This window comes from Geotrypetes seraphini, chromosome 10 (genome assembly GCF_902459505.1).
Source record: "Geotrypetes seraphini chromosome 10, aGeoSer1.1, whole genome shotgun sequence".
In the NCBI taxonomy this organism is placed as follows: domain Eukaryota; kingdom Metazoa; phylum Chordata; class Amphibia; order Gymnophiona; family Dermophiidae; genus Geotrypetes; species Geotrypetes seraphini.
The window spans coordinates 102761709-102779974 of record NC_047093.1 but is presented as its reverse complement, the minus strand read 5'-3'; the positions used below and the strand labels follow the sequence as shown (position 1 = coordinate 102779974).

The following is an 18266-nucleotide window of genomic DNA, read 5'->3' as shown; positions in this document are numbered from 1 at the left end:
ACAAGAGTTCTCACGAGAAGAGGTTGACTACCCACAGGTTCAGGAATGGAGTGTCTGTCGCATTAGAATTTCTTTTTTTCTCATTCTTTCAGTTGGTAGAAGGTAGAAGTTAGAAAAGAAAAAAAAACAAACAACTGGAAAAATATTCTCTTTAGAGGCCTGACAAATCTCAGGCACTTTCAGACAAAACTCAGGCACTCAGGAATGTTCCTTCTAAAAATGAAAGCTTGTTTTTGTGGCAGAAGCAGCCAGGCTAGGGTTACCAGAGGACAAGGAAAACTCAGACATGTCCTCTTTTTAGAGGACTGTCCGGGTGCCTGGACGGACTTTCCAAAACCTGGTAGTTTGTCCAGATTTTGGAAAGCCTCGACCTCCCGGTTGTAGTGCCTCTGAGCATGCATGGATGACATCACACGCATCAGAGGTCCTCCAGATGCGGTCTGGAGATCGGAAAAGAAAGACGTGGCTTTGTGGGGGGCAGGGCTGGAGGTGGAATGGGGTGGAACCATGTGTTTGGGTTTCTCCATGGATAAATCTGGTAACCCTAAGCCAGGCATGATTAGGGAAGGAAAACTGCTGCATAAAGGGTCTGAACTGGATACCTATGTGGGAGCAACTAATGAGGAAGGAGGTTGCGCCTGCTGGGCACTGCTGAATATGTATGGAAGAGTGTCAAGACCATTTGTCTCATGCCACCCTTCGGACAGACTGATGAGGCTTGGGCTACCGTGTTAGGTGAAGCCAAGAGGTAAATGCATCAGGGCACAGCTTTAAGGGGGATGGTCATATGTGGCTAGCAACAAGTTTTGGAAAGGAGAGAGGCCTGTATTTCTGCCAGTGTTATGGCATGGCACATAAAGGGCTTTATTGGGAAAAACTACCTTAGTAAATCAAGCCCTAATGAACTGCAGCAGACAGAGGATATGCCCCTCTCCCCCCACCCCCCAAAAACACTTTGGTGAAGACAATTATAGGAAAGAGGTAATAGCAAATGTTCTATAATTAACAAGTGTTGGATGGATTCTGTAGCAGCCAAACTCCATTTTATTGTGCAGGTTGAGCACAGAAATGTGCATTTCCTGCCATTTTACCTTTTCTAAACTCTTCTTCTCCACCATTAAGTCTGCAACTTCCGCCTCCAGAGATGTGATTTTTACCCCCAACTGTTTATGGCTCTGCTTCTCTGCTTTGAGATGACACTTAGCATGCACAGATGCCTCTTGGAACTCTAAAAATAACAAATGAAATACATTGTTTACTAGAATTGTCGAAAAACTTGACAATTTCAGGGGCATTCAAACTACCATGGCCTGGGGATGGCAGGGATATAAAATTCTTTACAGCAACCCCATGATAAAACTTTAAAAGGGACATTATAAATTCAGTGAAGAGCTCAAATCCAGCAACAGAATTAAGCAAGCACCAGAGGATATAAAGTTACTTTCCTGTCACAGGTGTTTTCTGAGGACAGCAAGATAATATATTATAAACATACACACTGATAGCATATTTTATTTTGGGAGCTGAAAGAAATGGGCCTAGAAGAGTGGAGTTGGATTCTAGATCTCAAATAGATTCCCAAAAAAGACTGACCAAATCAACTGTTGCATCAAGGATCCTGTTCCAAAAGGGAGTGAGATGGGAATGTGTGGACGGAAGACTATGGTGCAGTTCTGTAAATTTCCTTTATGAAGACTGATCTCTACTGGGCTACTGACATTATGAAATGTGATATGACCCTCTGGACATAGCTCAGCATGGGCATTAAATAAAGGAAATACACTGTGCTAACCAATTAGAAGGGATAATAAAACCCCCATCCTGTTTGGGTCAAAAAAACCAAAGTTCGGTAAGCTTTCTATGCGCTTTAATAAACTCCAGAAGGCAAGATTTGCAGTCCAAAGTGAGCAGTGTACTTTCAAGTTTGTGGGTATGATAATGCACCAGTAGGGACTAAGCTTAAACTAGGCAACTGGAGATAACCTCCTGGTGGAGAATGAATGCTACACTTTATTTGGACAAAATGTTTTGAGTGTACCTTAGAAGTGCTTGGCAAATCTTTGCGAGAAAAATATGGAGAATGTAGGTCTTAGGATATCCTGGGAAGCTGCCAAGGCAGTTATTTAAGGGGGAGAGGAGAAGATCATTGCCTAAACGTGAGGGAGAATAAAGAACATTCTAGAGCTTTCAAGTAGTATACAGAGAGCAAGGAAATTTTTCTTGCTATCAGATATTGAGTAAACCAAACAGGAATATTTCTTACTTAGGAAGAATTTCAGAACCTATTAGACAGTTAAAGCAGTACAGTAAGTATGAAATAAATAAAACTGCATAAATACTGTCTACACAATTGGGGCAACAAAACTCTTAGCCTCTTGTCATGAAACAACATTCTTTCTGTAGTCACACAGGTAAAATAAAGGGGATCACAGAAGGAAAGCAAAGTTACTCTGTTCTCAGAGGACAGTAGGACAATACATGTTACTTTTAGGGCTGCAGGAAGATTAAAAAATGTAATTGGGATTAATCATGTTGTGTGTTAGCAATCACTAATACTAAGATTTTTTTTTTTAAATGCAACAAACACAAATAAAAAATTCCTGAAATTAAGCAAAAATCACTTCTTTATCTGTAGTTTCTTCTCTATCTTTTATCTACTACCTAATCCGCCATTTTCTCTCACCCTTTCAGTTCTATCTTGGTCTCTCCTTTCTCTTCTGCTCAGACCAGTATCTCTCTTTCTTTTCTTTTCTCCACCCGCCTCTTATATCCAATCTCTCTCTCCCTACTTCTGTGCATCCAGTTTTCCCCTATTCGTCCTCAATCACCTCATTGGATTTCTCTTCCCACCCGCTCCCCAAGTTCAGCATCCTCTTTCCCTCCTAAAACCCCTCAATGTATCCTTCCATACCCCCTCCACAAGTTCAGCATCTCTATTCCTCCTTGTCCCCCTGTGCAGCACTTCTCTCCCTCCTTGCTCACCCTCCTTTTCCTCCTTCCCCAATACAGCACCTCTTGCTTTCCATGCCCCCCCAAGCCCAGACTTTATTTCCTCTTCCATGTCCCTCATGCAGCACCTCCCTCCATCCTTGCTTGCCTTCCCCTCAATGCAGTCTAGTGCTTCTTTCCTTCTCCTTGCCTCCCCCCATGCATCACCTATTTCTCTTCTTGCCCTCTCAATGTTGCAACTCTCTCCCTCCTTGCCCCCACAGATTACCTGGTCTGCGTTGGGATCAGCCTCTTCTTTGGATCTGAAAGAGGCACTGGTGTCAACGTCAGTGTGTTTGTGCTGGCGCTAGATCTGCCTGACTCCGAAACAGGAAGTTACATCAATAACTTCCTGTTTCTGGGTTAGGCAGAACTAGTGGCAGCATGGACACACCGACACCATTGTAACATAGTAAATGACGACAGATAAAGACCTGAACAGTCCATCAAGTCTGCCCTGTAACTACATGCATTAAAATTTCATGATTGAATATCTTCTTTTCTCTTTGTTTCTTCTGGGCCACAACCCTTAGAAGTCCTTAGGTTCCAACTACTGGAGTTGTCACTGAGCTTATTCCAGCCTATTCAAACCATCTCCTTTGCGGGATTCAGACAGTGAAAGTTTGCCCATTCATATTCTAGTTAGAGATCCTTTATGTTCATCCTACACTTTTTTGAATTCCATCACTGTTTTCCTCTCCACCATCTCCCTTGGGAGGGCATTCATCACCCTCTCTGTAAAAAATAATTTGCTAACTTTGCTCCTAAGTCTACCACTCCTCAACCTCAAATTATGTCCTCTAGTTTTACCAATTTCCTTTCTCTGGAAAAGATTTGATCCTATATTAATACCTTTCAAATATTTAAATGTCTGTTTAATATTACCCCTGTCCCTCCTCTCCTCCAGAGTATACATGTTGAGATCCTCCAATATCTTCTTGTATGTCTTTTGGTGCTACCATTTTTGTTGCTTTCCTCTGGACTGCTTCAGGTCTTCTTATATCCTTGGCCAGATGCAGGTTTCCAAAACTGAACACAATACTCCAAGTGGGGGCCTCACCAACAACCTGTGCACCAACACCTCCTTTCTTATGCTGGTTATGCCTCTCTCTAGACACCCTGGCATCCTTCTGGCTACAGCCACCATCTTGTCACACTGCTTTGTCGCCTTCAGGTCCTCAGACACTATCACCCCAAGGTCCCTCGCCCCATCCATGCATATCAGCCTCTTGCCTCCCAGCACATACATCTCCCTCAGATTTCTACTCCCCAAATGCATCACTCTGCACTTCTTTGCATTAAATTTTAGTTGCCAGATATTAGACCATTCTTCCAACTTTTGCAGATCCTTTTTCACGTTTTCCACTCCCTCTAGGTTGTCCACTCTGTTACAAATCTTAGTATCATCCACAAAAAGGCAAATCTTTCCTTCTAACCATTTGGCAATATCACTCACAAACATATTGAACAGAATTGGCCCCAGCACCTTGAGGCACTCCACTACTCACTTTTCCTTCATTTGAGCAAACTCCGTTAACCACCACCCTCTGATATCTGTTCACCACTTTGGGTCCTAACTTCAGTAGGTTAAGTTTGTTCAATAGCCTCTTTCAGAGCCAGAGAAGCGGGGTTCTGACACAGGAAGATCAGGTAACAGTGATTACATTTTTTAAATCAGTGTTAAAAGATTTAATGCATTAATCACATCTGCAGCCCTAATTACGATGAAGGGTTGACCTCATTTTAAATTTCTAGAAGCTGTTGGCAGTCTCAATTGTGCATGAATGCATACCTTCCTGACTGCCTCAGTCACATGGAACCAGATAGTTAAATATGAAAATTTAAAGAACATAACTCCTAGAGGAGGTGGGAGGTATGTAAAAAAAAACCAACAACAAACAAACCTATGTTCTGCTGCCCTTGGAGAATACCTCTGAGGACAAGCATGACTATATATACCAGGGTCAGACATAATATATGATCTCATATCCCATACTCTTGATAACTTAATGCCTGAACCTTCTGAGAAAGCTTCCTGCATCCCTTATGCACGGTTCAATCGCTCAACAACGGGTAAGATATAGCATACTGGGTTTCCCCGCCCAGATGACTGTACAACCTAAGAGAGATTTGAACTCATAATGGGAACTGTTTATCTTCATAGCTTGGAGATTCTGCAGGACAGGGGACGTGCTGCTATAATGTTGGAGGTAAGAGAGGCATCTGCGAAGGGCAGACTGGCTGTTTAAGGGTACCGCAAGCTTGCCTTCATTTCAAAGAATAAAAATAAAAAAGTATGGGAGATGTCAGCCTAGCAATCAGCATTTTCAGTTGGCATAACTAATGTCATCAAAGGCCTATGGGAAATTATATCAATCTGACTCTGGGATGTTGATGCAGATAGACCACATACAGTAAGCATCCAGGCAGACTGTTTCAAATAACCTTAATTCAATCAGTGCTTAGAGGACCTGGCAGTAAAAAGGTGCTCTAAGAGGTGTTAAGAAGATGTGTTAATGTCTGATACTTAGGATGGACAGCTTAGGATATAGAATGGATCCAGTCATTGTCAGAGGCATACTGAAAATTACATTTAACTTCAGTCTATTCTTCTCCTGTCTAGCACAGTTTACTAAGGATAGGGATGCTTAACTTCTATTGAAGTTCAACAGATTCTATATCTATAATAATAAAACACTAAGCGTGCATGTGCACTCGCGCCGCGTGTTCCCTGATCCCTGATCTGTTGGGATCTGGCGGCAAGAGTGCGCATGCGCGCTTACTAAGTCGTCGGCTGTCAGGAGGAGGGCTTTGAGGGAGCCGGCTATAACCGTGTCGCCAAATTACGAAACACTATCTTGACATAACGTAGGCAGCAGCACGCACGCTTTCTGGGAGGGGTGGAAAGGGAGCTTCCCTGGGAAAGCCACCAGCTGCTGCACTAAATCATTTGTGTTTATTCTCTTAATTTATTGAATCATCAAAACCTATCTAATTTATAGAGACCGCATTTTTTTGGTTCCTTGCTCTCTCATTTTTATTAATCTGAATGAATTATTCCGTTGGATTTTAATGATATAAATGTCTCTCCCTTTGTACACTACCCTCATTTTTAGAAGGATTGCAATTAATTTTTATCCTTGTCTATACTATACATTTGCTGTCGCTACTTAGAATATTGAAGCTTTGTATATGTTCATTATCAAATTGATTACTTGCTTATATCCTTAATTGTTATGTGCATTGTTGTCCCTGTTACCATGATATGTCTTAGACTTCTGATAGATAATCTTGTATTTGACAGATGCTTTCCTCCTTTTATTTTTAATAACTCCTACCTTAGACTTCCTCTTCTATATTTAATTCCTGCTCTTCTGTATATGCTACCAATTGGCTATGGAGAACACAGGACCTGCATTGTGTTTAAGTTACCTATTCCTTTTACACCCTTGTAAACTATATATGAATTACACTTGTGCAATGGATAATCTTACTAATGGATTCTCGAACCTTTGAACCATTATAATTTTTATTGTATTTATGCTGAATATGATATGAACTGTTTATTCTTGCTTCCTTTATTAAAAAAAGTATTTTAGGCCATTATTCTCATTTCAACACTTTCTTCTTGTCTGAGTTCTAATTTTTTTTTCTACCCTTATCTGGTCTACTTTTCAGTGTCTGGCTTTCCCATCTCAAGTCCTAGAAACTGGAGGCTGTCTTCTTACACAGGCGTCTCTTGTTTGGTTGCTTTTCCCCCTTTATCTCAATCACTTCTTTCTGGCTGAGCTTTTTTTTAGCTCTCTATACCTTGCTTATATATTCTCCCCCAGAGGCCCCTTTCTTCTACTTTCTCTCTTTTTCTGTTCTTTGCTATGCAGTATTTTGTACATTTAAGCCTTACCCACTATTATCATGGCCCCCAATGATATGTTCTCCAAGCTTACTTTTGTATCCTGGACTGTTAATGGTTTGAGACACCCCGTAGTAAAGAGGAAAAAAATTTTCACTCATCTAAAGAAACTTAAATCATCCATTGTCTTTTTGTAAGAAACACACATTTCTAACCTATCTCATTTCATAGGTGCTAATGACTGGCTGACTCACATCGCTGAAGCACCGGCGCTAGGTAGGAAATATGGGATTGCAATCTTATCTCACAAAAATGTTCCTTTCCAACCTTTTGGAAATAAAAAAACGATGCTGAGGGTAGTTTGCTTGTTGTTAAAGCACGCATCTTCTCACAAGAGGTTCTCCTCGTTAATGTTTATGCTCTCCTGAATTTTTAAGCAATTATTCCACACTATTTCTGATTTTGATCCCCTTCCTCTAATACTGGCAGGTGATTTTAACATGCCTTTAGATACCTGGCTTCACACTGTTCCATTACTTCATCTAAGGAGAATCATACCTTGCATTCTTTGCTTAAACATTATGGCCTCACGGAGTCCTGGAGACTACTCGGAGAGAGCCAGACCAGAAGGCTTTGAGCATGCGCAAATGCTCAAAGCCTAGTCCAGCCCGGCACAGGAAGAAGGAGGATCTCTCTCGCACTGCCCAGCCCAGCCCAACCCAACGAGGGAGGATCTTCATGCATTGGTGCTGGTGCCGGTGCCCAATCGGATAAGAGTTGTCTTTGCGGTGCTGGGGGGGATGTAGGATCGCCGGGGAGGGGGGGGGGTGACGCGAGCGGGGGGGGGGGAGGATGCCGGTTCACAGGGGGAATGCCGGATTCGAATGAAAAAAAAAAATGCTCTCTCGGGTAAGCGAGCGGGGGGGAGGATGCCGGTTTGCAGGGGGAATGCCGGATTCGAATGAAAAAAAAAATGCTCTCTCGGGTAAGCAAGTGGGGGGGAGGATGCCGGTTCAGAGTAGGCGGGAGGAGGTTTTAGCATGCGCGGTATATGGCGTGTGCGCGCTATATTAAACTTTTTTAACATAAATTTGTGTTCCTCGCGCGCTATACCCGTGTGCGCGTTTTACACGGGTGCGCGGTATATGGGTGAAAATACGGTAATTTTCCTAGGTTAACATTGGTACCACCTAGAGAAATGTTTAAGAGATATTTCCTTGAAGTTTTGGGGGCCCTGGAAGATTCGATACCTCCTTTATCACGAGTTTATTACCTACCTAATAAGAATCAATCGTTAAAAAGGTCTTTGGACCAAGGCTTGCTGAATGTACCAGAGTTATTGGAGAAAACAGATAAAGAGACAGCAGAACCAAACACCTTGATTATAACAGTAGCTCTTTCTATTGATAAAGTTTGGTTGTTAAAACTATTCTTTAAAAACAGATAAAGAATTTATGGGCGTTAAAATACAGATATTTCCTGATTTGTCACGGGAGACTCAGAAGCGTCGTCGCAAATTTCTTATGTTGAAACCAGGTGTTATATCTTTAGGTGCTACTTTTTACTTGCGACATCCTTGTAAGTGTATAGTGCATCACTGCTCAGTTAAATATGTTTTCTTTGAACCTAGTCAGTTGACTTCCTTTTTAGCACTCTCCCGATTGGAGACAGAAAAATCATAAGCCCTAAGATTATAGATTAATCCCTGCAATCAGTCTTATTGTCATTTCTATGTATAAGAATATACAATTTGTTTAATCCTATTTCTTTTATTCTCGCTAAGAAAATCTTAGATCCAAATTGAGGACTTGAGCATATTAGTTATAAATTATTCCAATGTTAATTGAATTATTTTCTTGTTTTATATAGAATCACTAATCTTGCTTTCTGTACAAGTTATTCTTGGTTGTTTTGATTTGAAAATCAATAAATATATTAAATAACACCCTACCTGCTACGATGCAACATAACAGTGATATCTGTATTAATACAGATTAATACAGTTTAAAAAGTTATTACAGTCCTGGCACCCCTTTCACTTCTCCTGGTGGGGCAGAATAGAAACTATTAAAATAGTTCTTGCCCCTAAGATTACATTTGTACTTAGCATGATACCTCGAATATTCCCAGCTTTGTTTTACAAAATAATTGATAAACATATTTCTGCCTTTATTTGGAAACATAAGCCTCCCAGAATTGCTCTCAAGAAACTAAAAGCTCTGAAAGATAGAGCCAGGGTTTTGCTGCCTGACTGTGTATCATAAAGCTTTTATACTACAACAATCCAGCCATTGGTTTTCCTTGGCCTCTGACTAGTGCCCTCTTTGGTTACGACTGGAACACACCCTTTGTACAACCTCTCCATCACTTACTGCGTTATTGACCTCAAATACACCATTTCATAAAACTAGTCTTATCATCTCCCAATCGGTAACCTCCTTGCTCAAATTGGATAAATCTCTAGATTTCTCAATTACCAACTCTACACTAGTCTCTCTTTGAAATAATTCATGCTTTTTGATTAACAAATCACCAATATTTTGGGCTCAACTTGGGATATGGTCATTGGCAGATGTTTGCACACCTTCCCTACAACTTTTGACCTTTGCAGAGTTACAAAATAAATTTGCTCTCCCAGCATCAGCGTTCTACCAATGGCTACAACTTTCTAGTGTAATCAAAAAATTGAAAATCCTACATGCTTGTGTTGCAGGAGTTCCCTCCTTGATCCCTCTTTATTCTAAACTTCTGGCTCTGGTCATATAGCGTTGCAAATATATAAGATTATCATCAAATCCCATTTTGATATGAACGTTTCTTTACGCAAATCATGGGAGCTTGACTTAGGTTGTCAAATTCTTGACAGACAATGGGCAGTCACTTGGTCAAAAATCATTAGAACCATTCCTTCGGCTAATTCGACACAATCTATGTTTCTCTTGCACCACAAAACAACTTGGACACCACAAAAGCTACACGTAGCTGGCCTTATTTCCTCTAATCAATGTTGGAATTGTAAGTCATTCCCTGGTACCTTATTACATACTAGTCTTTAAGCCCGTTACATTAACGGGTGCTAGAATATATGTTTGTCTGTCTTTCTTTATTTCTGTCTCTCTCTGCCGCTGTCTTTCTTTCTTTCTTTCTGTCTCTCTCCCTGCCCCTGTCTCTTTCTTCTATTCTTTCTGTCTCCCTCCCTCCCACTATCTGTCTTTCTTTCTATCTGTCTCTCTCCCTGCCCCCTTTGCAGCAGCATTTCTCTCCCCTCCTCCACTTCCCTGTGCAGTAGCTACATCAGCATTCCCTCCCCCTCCATTTCCCTGTGCTGCAGCATTTTCCTCCCACTTCCCTGTACAGCATTTTCGTCCCCCCCCCCCAACTTCCCTGTGGTCTCTCTGTCTGTATTTGTTTTGGTGTTTGTCTGCTTGGCTGCTGTATGTGTGCTTGTTTTTTTTCTGTGTGTGTTGGTTGGCAGGTAAACTTGCTTCCCAGTAGCGGTAGCTGGATGGGGCTGGAGACCGGTTGTTGAGGGGTTGGTATTATCCAATCAGTGGTGATACTGCGAGGGCCCAGTTCTAGATCGCCTTTCACTACCATCCCAGCGAAACACAACTGGTGGGCCAACTGTTGTGGAGAGAATAACCGGTCCCGGGGAACCAGCGGAGGAAGCAGCCGAGAGCTACCCACAGCCGCCATCCAGGATCTTTCCTCACATATCACCGGCCGGCAGGGAGCTGAGGATGAGCGTCCGGACCTCCGAGCAGCCCCTGGAACCGCCCGGCAGCTCTGACCTGGCCGATGTTGCTCCGGCCCGGCAGTTTCCCGGGGGCGAAGCTGCCAGGCGCCCTAAGGCAGCTCCTGAATGCGGCGCTGCCCTCCTGGCATAGTCGGTCGACGCTGAGCCGCTGGTGGCAGAGAACCGAGCCGTCCGCGGACGGACTGTGTGAGGTGGGCGGCTACACGGATCACCGGGGACTGCTGGAGCTGGAGCTGCCGTGCGAGCTGACGGAGGGTGTGGTGGTGGGTGGGCAGGGGCGCTGCTGCTGGTGTCGGAGCTTCGTGATGGTCTGTGTCTTTCAGGACTTAAAAAACTTACCAAGACCGCGAGAGAGGAGCCTGCACGGACCGAACAGGCCGAGCCCCGACCAGTTTAACATTCCGGCGGCTCCTCTCATGATCGCCGCCTTCTCCGATGCAGGAGCCCGAGCCCCGACCAGTTTAACGCTCTGAGGGCTCCTCTCACACTAGCTTTAGGGCCTATAAGCTAATAGATCTTAGTGCTAACGCCCGATGCATGGTAAGTGCGCATGCACACTCTTGTGGTCACATCCCGATAGACCAGATCTCAGGGAACACGGCTTAAGAGTGCGCATGCGGTTTAAGCATTTTATTATTATAGATGATGGTTGAATGTCCCTGCTTGCAAACCTTTTGTACTGATGTCTGGTATGTCATTCAGCTCATTTTTAAATTTCAGTCCAACTTAACTCCCTGTATAATTGTGTTGAAATCAGAGGCTCCCTCTATTGATATTTCTAGATCCCAACACACATGCTTCGATACACTTCTCATTATTGCTTTGAGACTCATTCTATCCAAGTGGAAATCATTTGATTCGCATACTGTGCATTTTTGGTTCCAATCAGTGTTGCTACAACATAGCGCAAAATGTTGATCTCTTCTACTTTGCCTCTGTCCACTAAAGTTGTGACGAAGTGGGCCGCTTTCAAAGACTATTTGGACTCTCTCTAAAATTCTATTAATTCCACATATAGGACTACTTTTCGGCTCTCTTCTCTTCTTCTTGACCTCTGGGGGATCTCCTCCTTTTCCCCCTTACCGTCTTTTCGTAGTCCTTCCTTGCCCCCTTTATTTCCTCTTCCTCCCCCTTTTATAAGCCTTCCTCCCTTTTTTCTTTTCTTGTACCACAAAACTGGAGGAACTGTTATTGCATTGCTAATTGGTCTAAAATGTATATGGCATTTCTCCACAACAATTATTGTGAATGTTCATTGTTGATATTGCTTTGATTTCTTTTTCTGTATTTTGAAAAATTTCAATAAATTATAAAAAAAAAAAAAAAAAAGACAAAACACGCTCGAGAAATGGGCCGCGACATGGCAAATGAGGTTTAACGTGGATAAGTGTAAGGTGATGCATGTCGGTAACAAAAATCTTATACATGAATACAGGATGTCCAGTGCAGTACTCAGAAAGACCCCCCAGTAAAGAGACTTGGGAGCACTGGTTGACAAGTCGATGAAGCCACACGCGCAGTGCGCGGCAAAAAGGGCGAACAGAACGCTAGGAATGATTAAGAATGGGATCACAAACACATCAGAAAAGGTCATCATGCCGCTGTACCGGGCCATAGTACGCCCCCACCTGGAATAATGTGTCCAGCACTGGTTGCCGTGCATGAGGAACTATCTGTACACCCCTCTCTACCTACCGATACACAAAAAGCAACAGTAACAATTGGACCCAAAATCTAACATTTTACCTGTGTACATATAAATCAGCAGATCAAGAAGTAAGTACCCATAATTACACCAATCTCCTGCATCTGCTTCTTGACATGCTGAAGCCCATGGATTGACTCTGCTAACCGCAACCTCTACCCCCTTCTCAAGCATGTCAAGCACATATCCACCCCTCCCTATAGTCGAGCCCTGGTCCCAAAAACCAAAAGGCCTAGAAAAAATGAATGGAAATATTTTGTAACATCACAGTTTAAGGAGTTGTCAAGCTGCAAAACAAATCAAGAAGCTTCCTCCAGTTTATCAAAAAGTTGAGGTTTCCTTTCATAATAAATCTTCAGCTTGGCTGGATAGAGAAGGGCAAATTGAATATGCTTCTGATGGAGCTCAACACATAATGGGGCATAGGCTTTGCATTGTAAACATAGAAACATGACGGCAGATAAAGACCAAATGGCCCATCTAGTCTGCCCATCTATAGTAATCATTATCTCTTTCTCTTTCCAAGAGATCCCACATGCCTAGCCCAGGCTCTCTTGAATTCAGATACAGTCTCCACCACCACAGAGGGTGGTGGATACATGGAACGCGCTACCGGAGGATGTGATAAGCAGAAGCACGCTACAGGAATTCAAAGAAGGTCTGGACAGGTACCTGGAGGACAAAGGGATTGAGGGGTACAGATAGGAGTAGAGGTAGGTAATAGGGATAGGATTAGTGGCAGTTACAAAATTAGTCAGGGACACTGTTCAGACAATTAGGCCTGAGGGGCCACCGCGGGAGCGGACCGCTGGGCAGGATGGACCTCTGGTCTGACTCAGTGGAGGCAACTTCTTATGTTCTTATGTTCTCTGTTTGCACCATCTCTTCTGTGAGGCTGTTCCATGCATCTACCACCCTTTCCGTAGAAAAGCATTTCCTCAGATTATGCCAGAGCCTATCACCTCTTAACTTCATCCTATGCGCTCACATTGCAAAGTTTCCTTTCAAATGAAAGAGACTCGACTCATGTACATTTATATTACGTAGTTATTTAAATGTCTCTATCATATCTCCCCTCTCCCGCCTTTTCTCCAAAGTATACAGACTGAGATCTTTAAGTCTGTCCCCATATGCCTTATCACGAAGGCACAACAGCAAAGTGGAATTGACTCAATCAGAATGGCATGCACCAAAAAAGTGTCCTTCAGCTCATCTGATAAATATAAATGCCTTTATTCTTCCAAATTCATCCAATGACTCTATGACCCGACATGTACATGTTTCGGCCTAACCGGCCTGTCTCAGGAGCTTGAGTCCGGCTCCTTCTGCTCCTCGTCGCGCTGGCCCGCCACCACAACTAAAACGCCTTGTAAGCCATGGGATATTTAAATAGAGTTGGCGGGTGACAGCAACTGGGCCCTTGTAGAGGCGGAGGAAGAGTGGAGGGGAGAACAAGACCAATCGGACCCTCTCTTTCTGGAGGACAAATTGGGTCCTCTCTTACAGGAAGAGTGGAGGTGAGGAGGACTAGCCCAGTCCAGCACCGGCGTCACTGGAGGCAAGAGGACTCTGCAAGTCTGCAGGCACACACCATTTTAGTAGCCTTCCTCTGGACCGACTCCATCCTTTTTATATCTTTTTGACAGTGCGGCCTCCAGAATTGAACACAATATTCTAAATGAGGTCTTACCAGAGTCTTATACAGAGGCAACCTAGCATTCTTCTAGTTTTTGCTATCACCTTTTCAACCTGTTGGCCACTTTAAGATCATCACATACAATCACACCCAAGTCCTGGTCTTCCGTCGTGCACATAAGCTCTTCATTCCCTGTCTGCTAAAAATTCCCTCTTCATAATTGTATCCTGATATTCACTGATGTTAGAATATTTTCAATTGTAAGATGTAAAATAGTTATTTATATATTACTTGTTGGAATATTCATATTTATCTCTATCTCTACCTCTGTCTTTATATTTTTATCTTTATTTTTCATAAATTGTTTCTTCAGGTACTTTAGTTAAATTGTGAGCCTTTGGGACAGTAAGGGAAATTTTCCAAGTACCTATCTTATTTATTTTTATTTACGGTATCTTTGTAATGCATCATTTTTGTAAACCGCTTAGAAACCTCACGGTTATTAGCGGTATATAAGAATTAAATTAAATTCAATTCACCCCCTAAACTGTATAGTTCCTCTGGATTTTGCAGCCCAAAAGTATGACCTTGCATTTCTTAGCATTAAATTTTAGCTGCCAAATTTCAGACCATTCTTCAAGCTTCACCAGGACTTTCTTCATATTATTTACACCATCCAGCATTTCTATGCTATTGCAGACTTTGGCATCATCCGCAAAGAGGCAAATCTTACCCGACAACCCTCCATCAATATCATTTATAAAAATCTTAAAAAGAACAGGCCTAAGAACAGAAACTTGAGGCACATCACTGGTAACATCCCTTTCCTCAGAGCGATCTCCATTGATCACTACCCTCTGTCACCTTCTACTCAACCTTTTCCTGACCCAGCCCGTCACTTTGGGACCCATCCCAAGGGCACTCAGTTTATTTATTAGATGTCTGTGTGGAACCCTGCCAAAGGCTTTGCTAAATTCTAAATACATCATAAGAACATAAGAATTGCCACTGCTGGGTCAGACCACTGGTCCATCCGGCCCAGCAGTCCGCTCACGCGGCGGCCCCTAGGTCCAACACCAGTGCCCTGAGACTAGACTTACCTGCGTACGTTCTGCTTCAGCAGGAACTTGTCTAACTTTATCTTGAATCCCTGGAGGGTGTTTTCCCCTATAACATCCTCCGGAAGAGCATTCCAGTTTTCTACCACCCTCTGGGTGAAGAAGAACTTCCTTACATTTGTACGGAATCTATCCCCTTTTAACTTTAGAGAGTGCCCTCTCACTCTCTCTACCTTGGAGAGGGTAAACAACCTGTCTTTATGTAATGTAATGTAATGTAATTTATTTCTTATATACCGCTACATCCGTTAGGTTTATCTACTAAGTCTATTCCCTTCATTATCTTGAATGTTTCGATCATGTCACCTCTCAGTCTCCTCTTTTTAAGGGAGAAGAGGCCCAGTTTCTCTAATCTCTCATTATACGGCAAGTCCTCCAGCCCCTTAACCATTTTAGTCGCTCTTCTCTGGACCCTTTCGAGTAGTACTGTGCCCTTCTTCATATACGGCAACCAGTGCTGGACACAGTATTTCAGTTTGGGGAGTACAATGGCCCAATACAGCGGCATTATAACCTTCTCCGATCTATTTGTGATCCCCTTCTTAATCATTCCTAGTATTCTGTTAACCCTTTTCGCCGCCGCTGCACATTGCGTAGATAGCTTCATTGACTTGTCGACAAGTACTCCCAAGTCTCTTTCCTGGGGTGTCACTTGAGAGGCGCCCTTACAAACGCCAGGTCCCAGGTTCAGTTCCCTCACTGAAGATTCACCAGGAAGTAGAATCAAAGAGGCACAGCCAGAGGTGATTGCATAAAGAATATATTATAGAAATAGTCTTACAGAAAAGCAATATTCTGAAGCATTACAATGAAGCATTACAATTAAGTAGAGAGCAAAGCAGTTTCCCTGCCTTACAGAGTCCAGAAGGAAGCGTGAAGTTCCAGGGAAAGGCAGAGAGAGAGAGAAAAGGGTTATGCGGTGATGGTCCAAGCTTCATATTCCATAGATAAAGAGAAGGATAGACAGAGAAAGAAAGAGAAGGATAGACAGAGAAAGAGAGAGAGCTAGAACTCTTGATGTATTGCAGAAAGGAGGCTTTTATAGCTTGGAATCTTATTCTGTGTATAGAAACTATTGTATGTCCCAGTATCTTTCTGTTTAGAATTTGTAAACTGTTTGAAACAATGGTTAATTTAAGTGATAAGGAGGGTGTGATACTTGCAGGCATGGTAGATGGGATTAGTCTCTGGCTTCTTTGTCCCATTCAAGCAGCCTATCTTCTTGATCTGTGCACCTGGACCCATTGTCCTAAGCACCCTCTTAATCAGACATTAACACTTTTTAGCTAATCATGATTCAATCAGGGCTACTTAAAACATATCAATCAGGGCTACTTAAAACAGTCTCCCTGCCCTCAGGGTCTATCTGCATTCACATGCCAGAGTCAGATTGATATAATTTCCCATAGGCCTTCGCTGACATAAGTAATGCCAACTGAAAATGCTGAATGTTAGCGATAGCTATGCTGACACATATATTATGTACATGTCATCTATTTTAGTATATACTTGTAAAGGCAATATTTATAAATAAAGTAAAATTCTGGAGTCTCTCGTGGCACACCCAAAATATCTTTGGGGCACACCACTGTGCCATGGCACACAGTTTGAGAGACACTGGCCTAAAAGTGTAGTAGTCATGATATGACCGCCTATCTGCTATTTATAGAATTTTTAAAAAAGGGAAACTTTCACCCCAGCCCCTCCCCCCAAAGAAACATCAATTCAGGCACCATATAACAAACATCATCTAAATTAGAGAACAAAACTAACAAATCAGCTTTTATCAATGACCTGTATAGAGTCTTTATTATTTTTACCTATAGCAGGAGTGTCAAACCCAATCATATTAAGGGGCCAAAATCCAAAACACAGGCTAAGTCATGTGCCAGACCCCGCCCATCTCCTCCCAATCTGCCCCCTAGACCCTGCCCCCATAATAGTACTAATTGTAACACCATTTTTTCTATTCATTTTCATATATACACACACACAATATAATCTTATTAACAACACATAATGGTTAACCACTAAATTATCTACACAAAGCACATGTATGCTTTTCAACATTCATTCCTACCAGAAGAAATATGACCATGTTATGTTATTTTATTATGAACTACACTGGTTGCCTATGAAGGCCCAGGTATTATTTAAGTTGGGCTGCTTCTGTTATAAGGTTCTATATGGCGTAGCCCCCTACTTACCTGGTCAATAGTTTCTCCATAGCTACACATAAATACAGCAGAAAAACTCATGCTTTGTTTAATTTTCCCTCTATAAAGGGCTATAAAAGCAAGAAATTCCACAATCATTCCTTAGCATCTCAGGCAGCTTCGCATGAAAAAGAATTTTGATAATTGTTGCTCACAGCTGTTTTCTATAAACACTTTAGAAAACAGTCGAAAACTTACTTTTTCTCTAAATACTTGACTACTTAATTCATTTTATTCCACAGATCATGTCTACTGTTTTTAATATTTTGTAAACCGTGTAGAACTTCTGGTAACGCAGTTAATAAGTACAATGTTATGTTATGTTATGTAACACAGATAACCCCTATGCAAATATGGGACCGAAAAAGCACAGTTACTTACCGTAACAGGTGTTATCCAGGGACAGCAAGCAGCTATTCTTGGCTGATGGGTGACGGCACCGACGGAGCCACGGTACGGACAATTTTAGAGTGATTGCACTCTAAGAACTTGGAAAGTTCTAGCAGGCCGCACCGCGCACGCGCGAGTGCCTTCCCGCCCGACAGAGGCGCGCGGTCCCCAGTTAGGAGAAGCCAGCTAAGAAGCCAACCCGGGGAGGTGGGTGGGACGCAAGAATATCTGCCTGCTGTCCCTGAATAACACCTGTTAAGGTAAGTAACTGTGCTTTATCCCAGGACAAGCAGGCAGCATATTCTTGACTGATGGGTGACCTCCAAGCTAACAAAAAGAGGGATGGAGGGAAGGTTGGCCATTAGGAAAACAAATTTTGCAAAACAGATTGGCCGAAGTGTCCATCCCGTCTGGAGAATGCATCCAGACAATAGTGAGATGTAAAAGTGTGAACTGAGGACCATGTAGCAGCCTTGCAGATTTCCTCAATAGGCGTGGAACGGAGGAAAGCCACAGATGCTGCCATAGCTCAAACTTTATGGGCCGTGACAGAACCTTCAGTGACAGTCTGGACTGAGCATAACAAAATGAAATGCACGCTGC

At 42.6% G+C, this 18266-nt stretch overlaps 1 protein-coding gene across 4 annotated transcripts in view; it reads right to left on the bottom strand.

Annotated features, from left to right (window-relative positions):
- FKBP15 (FKBP prolyl isomerase 15) overlaps window positions 1-18266 on the bottom strand; it is a 337919-nt gene that overhangs the window by 52319 nt on the left and 267334 nt on the right. For all 4 annotated transcript variants that reach the window (XM_033960334.1, XM_033960337.1, XM_033960335.1 and 1 more), the window contains one exon: window positions 1092-1228. In XM_033960334.1, the coding sequence (XP_033816225.1) occupies window positions 1092-1228 (137 nt within the window). The remainder of the gene's footprint in view (window positions 1-1091; window positions 1229-18266) is intronic.